This window comes from Nicotiana tabacum, chromosome 18 (genome assembly GCF_000715075.1).
Source record: "Nicotiana tabacum cultivar K326 chromosome 18, ASM71507v2, whole genome shotgun sequence".
NCBI lineage: Eukaryota > Viridiplantae > Streptophyta > Magnoliopsida > Solanales > Solanaceae > Nicotiana > Nicotiana tabacum.
Genome location: NC_134097.1, coordinates 37647880 through 37655845, shown reverse-complemented (window position 1 = coordinate 37655845; position 7966 = coordinate 37647880). Strand labels below are relative to the sequence as shown.

At 35.0% G+C, this 7966-nt stretch overlaps 1 protein-coding gene across 6 annotated transcripts; it reads left to right on the top strand.

Moving 5' to 3' along the window:
• The first annotated feature begins 766 nt into the window (after positions 1–766).
• Positions 767–6698, top strand: LOC107811847 (putative F-box protein At2g19630). Of its 6 annotated transcripts, none has more exons than XM_016636840.2 (3): positions 846–1349; positions 1467–2133; positions 6223–6698. In XM_016636840.2, exons 1-3 carry the CDS (start codon positions 1088–1090, stop codon positions 6374–6376), a joined length of 1083 nt encoding a protein of 360 aa, XP_016492326.1. In that variant the 5' UTR covers positions 846–1087; the 3' UTR covers positions 6377–6698. The 6 variants fall into 6 exon arrangements, 4 of the variants coding, with proteins under 4 accessions (XP_016492326.1, XP_016492324.1, XP_016492327.1 ...); XM_016636841.2 differs by having other exon boundaries at positions 851–1345; positions 1685–2133; XR_012702013.1 differs by having other exon boundaries at positions 767–1345; positions 1467–6698.
• Positions 6699–7966: the final 1268 nt, after the last annotated feature.

The following is a 7966-nucleotide window of genomic DNA, read 5'->3' as shown; positions in this document are numbered from 1 at the left end:
ATGATATTAACTATTGAGAACATGAAGAGGTTATGGAGGTGTGAGAGTTACAACTATAATGATGAGAAATAGTGGGGATTATTTACGTAATGGAGAAGAATAGTGAAAATTATATTTGATTAGTAGACGTCCATATAATATGTATTTCACAACATATAATTCATTATTCAAAAGTGCAAAAATCTTCCTTAACTTCAATTGCATATAGAGCAGCGAAGCGGTTAAAGTCGACCCCTATATGTGGGTTGAGTCATGTATTGGATAAACGTATGGGTTGGATTTTAAAATAGTTCAAGTTCTAAATTAGTGTTTTAATTATTTTCTTAAAATTAATTTTTACCACGTCATTATAACTCATCAAAAAATATAAGATTAAAGTAATTGGCTTTTGACAGAAAAGAAAAATACTATATCTGTTTAAAAAAGAATGAACTTCCTTTTTAGTCCGTTTAAAAAAGATGACCGCTTTTTAAATTTGAAAATAATACAATTTTAAATATTCCATTTTAACCATATGAATATTATGAATTATTTTACCCTACAAGTTCTGAAACTTTTTAATTTTTTTATTAATCTTCATGCCCAATTAAAATAGGTTCATGGAAGTTAGTATATGACTTTGATGACTAATTATCCAAAGTTAAATATCTATCCGAATAATCAACTCATCATTTAACTCTAATAAAATTTAGAATAATTTTCTCGAATAATGCCTCAAAGGTTGATAAAGACTACTTATATCTTAGATTGTTTAACAATGAAACAAGCTAATTGCTTTGGAAAATATCTTGATTGTTGAAAAAGTAGATTAAGGGGATGGAAAAGAAGCTTCTTGAATATGGCAAACTTTAGTTGTTATCCCTAATCATGTTATGCAAAGACCAAATACAAAGACACTTTCTTTGGGTATTACTATTACTATTACTATTACTATGGAAAATAAAAAGCAAAAATGTCACTTTATTAGTTGGCAAAAGGTGATTAAGAGGAAGAAGGAAGGGCGCTTCGTTTGTAACTCACTAGCCCTGAGTTTCTTGAATTGAAATTGAGACAGAAAGGGCACAGTACAAAACATAAGAACAGAGAAATGAAGGAAACCCTAAATTTATCAAAATCAACAACAACTTCTTCCGGAGCAGAGATGATAATGCTGTCAAAAGATGTGATGATGGACATCTTCTCAAGGCTACGCGCAAAGACATTGTGCAGGTTAAGATGCGTTTGCAAACAATGGAGAAGCTTAATCTCTGACCCGTTTTTCAAATCCCTTCACAGAGCAGGCTCATCTCTTAAACCCAGTTTGCTTTTTCTCGAACAAAAATGCTGCAGTACCTCTACTACTAGAGTAAGTATGTCATCATTTGATCTTGATGGGAATCATAATTTTGACTTTACATTCACTTTGGATAGTTATGTCTATTTCATGCCTTCTAAATGGGAGTTGATTTGCTTTCTTGGTTCCAAAGGCAAAGGGTTTTATGTATGTAACCCAAGTACTCAAGAATTGGTTAACTTACCTAATACTCCTACTAGTTCTCGTGCTACTTTGGACGGTATTGCGTTTGGATATATAAAGGAGAAGAATGAGTATGTATTGGTTAATTCTCGTTTTTTTAAAAATGATACTGTGTGTGAAGTCATGAGGTGGACTGATGGTTGTTGTTTGAAAAATCTTTCTTGGAAGGTTGTTGATGCAAAATGCCCATATATGCTAAGGTGGTGTGGCGTTCTGGTTGAAAATAGTTTTTATTGGATTCGGCACAGGAACAAGTATGATAGCATTGAAGTAATCATTTCATTTGATTTGGAAAAAGAGGACTTTGGTACAGTGATACCACCAAAGGATACCTTTGATGATGGCGGACTTTGGTCTTTGGCGGAATTGATGGGGATGTTGTGGTTGTTTGGCTCACCTGAAGATATATCTACCATGGATATTTGGGTGTTGAAGGATTCCAAGAATTATATGTGGGCTAAGGAGTACACTATTGACCTAGCCGGGTTTAACTTTGGTGTGAGGTTTATCAGTATTCTAGATCACAAGGAAGGGAAAATTCTAATGGATGTCGATTCTGAGATTCTTGAGTGGTATGATGTGGACAACAAGTGCTTCGAGAGAGTAGACAATCTAAGGTCAGTACCATGGAGCTGGTCTGTACTTAACACTGATGGCTTATTTTCCTTGGGAAATCAATATCCAGGTGCATAATGTTTTCACCTGCTGTTTATGGTTGCTTCGTAAGCCGTAGTGTTTCACCTTTTGGTTAGAGTAAATTAGTTAAACTTTTTAATTAACCAAACACTGATCTTTCATTTTGCGGAGTTATCTTGTGGTCTTTGGGATGTATTTCAACTCATTTAGTTGAACTATTAAATTTACAATGATGTAGGAAGTACATTCATGTTAGGGTTGTTTTATGATTATTGTTCTTATTGTGTTATGTCGAAGCCGTTTGATGAGGGGATTCTAGTTAAACGTGGACTGAGAATTATTTTCCTTCTTGCTTAGTGACATGAATATTCTCATTGTTCTTCTCCGACTTAGCTCTTTTCTTGCTAAAGTAATAATGTTTATTAGGCTTAGATATCATACGAAAGAAAAGTAATAATGCTTATTAGCCTTATAAAGTTGTCTCGGTGTGATCAATAGGTCATAAGTTCCAGTCATGGAATCAACCATTGATACTTGTGTCATAGGTCCTTCTCCCGATACTGCGTGAGCACAAGATGCTTCGTGCGGTTGTCCTTTTTAGGCTTAGATATCAAACATTATGTTCTATGCTCAGTTAATTCGGATGTCGTACAATTTGACATCTCAAAGTTAACTAACTTCATTCCAGTCTATGAATATTGAATGCATCAATGGGTGGATGAAGTACCTGGATAGTGGATGCATATTTGTTGAAATTATATCCTTAAGAAAATCTACTTATATGAAAATAAGATGCTTCTGATTAAAATACCCTCTAAATTTGATTACTCCTACTATTTTCTTCTGTTGTTGACGTTGATTGTTTTTCTTGAGTTTGGATGGGAGTCAAAAAGGGGGACGGCTAGTATTATCGACTATTTGCTGGGAAATCTTTTATTACCCAACTAGAGAGAGTGGATCTCTGAATTTGACAAATTGTTGCTTCCAAATAATGTGCTTGCATATCTGCGTTGAGTGACTGAGTCATTTCTAGACGAGGTCTGAGGTAGAATGCATTGCATAGTCCTATTTGTTTCTCAAGCGTCAAGCTGAAAAAAAGTTAGTGTGGTTATCATGAAGCAAAATATCATCAAAAGGTAATTTTCTTTTTTGCTTACTGGGCTACTAATAGAGATGGTAACAGGCGTGTGACTTTAGGTATCGTAGATTGCTATGGTTATGAAACATAGTGATGTGACCTGATTACACCATCAGGATTTGTTGTAACTGGGAAGAAAATCTTGAAACTATTTGATGTTCTGATTTTGGCTGCTTTTTTCATTCTTGCTATACAGATATCTGCTTCAAGATTATTGATTTATGTCAAATTGGATAGGCGGGTGAACAAATCTTAATAAATTTTTGACTAGTCGGAATCTAGCTTCTTGCTTTAAGGAAATATATCTACCATTAATCTTAATCAGACAAATTAATTTCTATGAAAAACTGTAGATGAAGGAAAGTATGGAACTTGGTCATACAAAAAGCTAAGGAGAAAATTATTGTAAAGTTTTAAGAATCTCTAAGCGAATCATATTGCTAGTAAGACTAGTATACATATCGTTAAGCGAATGAAGGGAAATGGGTAGCCGTAAAAATAATACTCCCTCCGTTCCAGTTTATGTGAACCTATTTCCTTTTTGGTCCGTTCCAAAAAGAATGACCCCTTTCTAAATTTGAAAACAAATTTGCTTAAACTTCCAATTCTATCCATAATGAGAAGCTTTTATAACCACACAAATACTCTGTATCCTTTTTTGACTTGTTTAGGACCACAAATTCCAAAAGTCTTCATTTTTTTCTTAAACTCCGTAACCCAGTCAAACAAATTCACATAAATTGGAACGAAGGGAGTAGTAAAAAGTAAGTTTATCTAATAAGATTATACAGTTTATTCAAATTGAAATTGTTATCAACTCTTAAGAGATAAAGAGATTACTAAATATTATTTTATTTATTTATGTCCTCCCGTCTCAATTTTTTTTTTTTTTTTGTAAATGTCTCAAAATATTTTACATAATCCTACTTTTATAATGTGTGGAATTAATTTTATAAATGTCAAAAGATGTTATCATGGACATCTTCTCAAGCCTACCTGCAGAGACATACGGCAAGTTAAGGTGTGTCTGCAAAGAATAGAGTAGCATAATCAATGACCCATTTTTCAAGTCCCTTCACATAGAACGTTCATCTCAAAATCCCAACTTATTTCTCGTCAATGATTTTATATTCAGGATACCCAAACAGGGTACCTATACTACTATAGTAAGTATATCATCACTTAATTTTGATGGGAATCACGCTTTTGACTTTACATTCACTTTGGATGGTTGTGTCTATTTCTTGCCTTGTAAAGGGGAGTTGATTTGCTTTGTTGGTGCCAAAGGGTCTTATGTATGTAATCCAACTACACAAAAATTGGTTAAGTTACCTAATTCTAGTATTGGCGATAGTTGGAACGGTAGTGCTTTTGGGTATATAAAGGAGAGGAATGAGTATGTTTGGTTAATACTTCTCGTTTAATTATGAAGTTGGGTGTGAGGTCTTTTAAGTGGATTGATGGTTGTTGTTTGAAAGATCCTTCTTGTAAGGTTGTTGATGCAAAATACCCGAAGGATTTTCGTCGATGGGGTGTTTTGGTTTAAATTGTTTTTTTATTGGCTCGAATATTGTGAATGGTGATAAAGGAAAGATTGATGTAATTCTATCATTTGATTTGGAGAAAGAGGAGTTTGATACAGTGGTGTTGCCGGAAGGTTGTTTGATTCTAAGGGAGATTAGATTTTGGTGGAATTGAAGGGAAAGTTGTGTTTGGTTGGTTCACCTCAAGATGAATCTGATATGAATATTTGGGTGTTGATAGATTCTAAGAATTATATGTGGGTTAAGGAGTACAGTATTGATCTGAGCAGGTTTAACCTTGGCTCAGGGTTTATCATTACTCCTCTAGATCACAGAGAAGGGAAAATTCTACTGGATATAGATTTTGAGAGTCTTGAGTGGTATGATGTGGAGAAAAAGTTTTTCAAGAAAATACACAATCTAAAATCACGAAGATGGAGATGGTGCGTGCTTTACAGTGATGGCTTGTTTTTCTTTGGAAGTCAATAGGCGGCATAATGTTTTCTAAATGCTGGATTTAGGCTTTTTTCATGCTGTTTATGGTTGCTTCATCATCTGTAGCATTTAACATTTTATCTCTTAGAATAAATTAGTATAACTTTTTTGAAAGCAAAGAAAACACTGTTTATCATTTGTGGAGTTTTCTTGTGGTCTCTAGGAAACATTTCAACTCCTTTACTTGAATTATTCCATCTGAAATGATATTGGAGATACATTAATGTCAGAATTATTTTATGATTAATATGATAATTGTTTTACGTAGAAATCGTTTCATGATGATGAGGGGATCCTAATTAAACATTGAATGCGAAAAATTTATCCCCTTGATTAATAGCATCATTATTCTTCCCATGTTTAGCTCTGTTCTTTCTAAGGTAATATAGTGTATTAACCTTATATATCAAAGGAGAAGGGGAGCCTTGGCGTAACTGGTAAAGTTGCTGTCATGTGACCAGGAGGTCACGAGTTCGAGTCGTGGAAACAGCCTCTTGCAGAAACGCGGGGTACTGTTGCGTACAATAGACCCTTGTGGTCCGGCCCTTCCCCGGACCCGCGCATAGCGGGAGCTTAGGCACCGGGCTGCCCTTAACCTTATATATCAAAGACTAATGTCCTATTATCAGCTAGTCAGCATGTCATATAAATTGGCGTCTCAACGTCGACTAACTAAATTCTAGTCTATGAATATTGATTGTATCAATGGGTTGGTAAAGGACCTGTATGGTTGGTGGATAAATATTGAACTTATTTCCTTAACAAAATCTATTAACATGAAAGTAAGTTGCCTCTGATTAAATAACCCTTTGTCTTTGATTAATTCATCTTTTATTATTTCTGTGGTTGTTGACATTTAGATGTTATGCAAGAATAGTTTACTGCTTTTTTGTTTTTTTGTTGTTGGATAACAGTGGAGCCGTGCATGGGAATGGATGCAAGTCAGATTGGGGACGGGGAAGGCTAGTGTTATCGACTAACTGTTGGAAAATCTCTCTTTATCACCCAAAATTTTGCTTCCAATTAATTGATATGCGTATATGTGTTGAGCCACTGAAGTTGATTTGAGCGCATCATTGTCTTGACTCTTGAGAAAGCAATATAGGTGGAAAAGACATGAGAATCTGGATTTTGTTTGATATGCATGATTGTTAGTCTTCTTTTTGATGGTGCTAAGAGGCAGCTACAAGATGCTTGGTTTGATAAAATTCTTAATGGTTTTGCGGTAAACACACGCTTTTACAGGCTATCGTTTCCATATCTTAATAGATAAACTTTTCCATAGCTGCAAACTTTTTTGATATGTTATTCTTTCGTTGTTTGATAAATGATGCAAGCTTAATAGTCACATTCCTACTTATAGTCAATAAATAAAAGAATCATCGAATATTCAGAAGAGGTCTAAGGGCGGGGTGTATTGCATAGTGTTATTTGTTCTCCAGCTTCAAACTAAATAGAAACTGATGTGGTTATTTTTATTAAGAACAGAAATATGATGGATATTTAGTGCTTAGTGTACTTATAATAGCGATGGTTATGAAATAAATGTGTGAATATAGGTATCACATATTGCTACTAATGAAAGAGATTGATGTGATATTGTAGATTGCAGAGGTTAATAGGATGCATGCATCTTGCATAGACAATCTTCTTCTCATCTGCGATTTGTCGAGTGAAATGGTTTTCCTGTGTTAAAGAATTATTAATTAGTTGCTTTAAAACCTGTTACAAGATTAAAATTTGCTGTATTAATTTGGGACGAAAATCTTGAAACTATTACATGATCTGATTTTGGCTCAATTGGTCTGGCTCAGGTCAACTGTCTGAATAAATTATTGATAACTTGTTTGGCATGTATCTCCCATTTCTTTAGTTCTTCGCAAAGGTAGAAAACAAATAACCAAATCAGATATTGAGGTGACAGTTTTTATTTATTTCTTCCCCTTTTTCTTTTTGTGGCTGGTTGTACCCTTTTCCTCCATTTTACAGCGAGTGAAGATATTGGGAGTTCAAGGTTTGATAGCGGCTGAATGCTTTAATTTTTCTAATATAACAAACAACTTTATAATCAATCAAGAACTGTGATTATGGAGTGTCTGACAAAGTAGATGTATATACTTGACATGAATATATATTTAAGTATTTTTGGAAAGTGAGCGGATCTTTGAATTTTATAGTTTATTGTTTCTAAATAATCGGTTATGTATTTGCATTCGCTACCTGCATCACTGTTTAAGCGATTGAACTCGATTTAATTCGCTGATGATAGGCTTGAGAAAGCAAGAAAGGAGATTTTTTTTTTAAAAAAAAATCTTAAGCCATCACCCAGGTTGGAGTGTCTTGGATGTTGGGGGGTTTGGGTTGACCCCTACTGTTAGGGCCTGACTTTTTGTCATCGGGCGTGGCACGGCTGTGGCAAGGATTTGGGCGTGATGGCCTTGTCATTGGCCTATGAGCGGGCAAAACGATCATGCGGAAGACGGACAAGACATTGTCATTGAGGGCTGTTGTAGGCAAGTATGGGCCAAGACCTTGGGACAGGCAAGGTGCGCTTGGCAAAGGCTTGACAAAGCTGTGTGGGCAATGTTAGGGCGGCATGGCATGGCATGCGCGCCAAAATCAGGGGCATGGCACTTTGGGTTGTGGCAGCTAAGTGCG

Coding starts and splice junctions, on each gene's coding strand:
- LOC107811847 (XM_016636838.2), top strand. CDS start 1,088: ATGAAGGAAACCCTAAATTTATCAAAATCAACAACAACTTCTTCCGGA. Junction 2,134..6,222: donor GAGAGAGTAGACAATCTAAG/GTCAGTACCATG, acceptor GTTGGATAACAG/TGGAGCCGTGCATGGGAATG.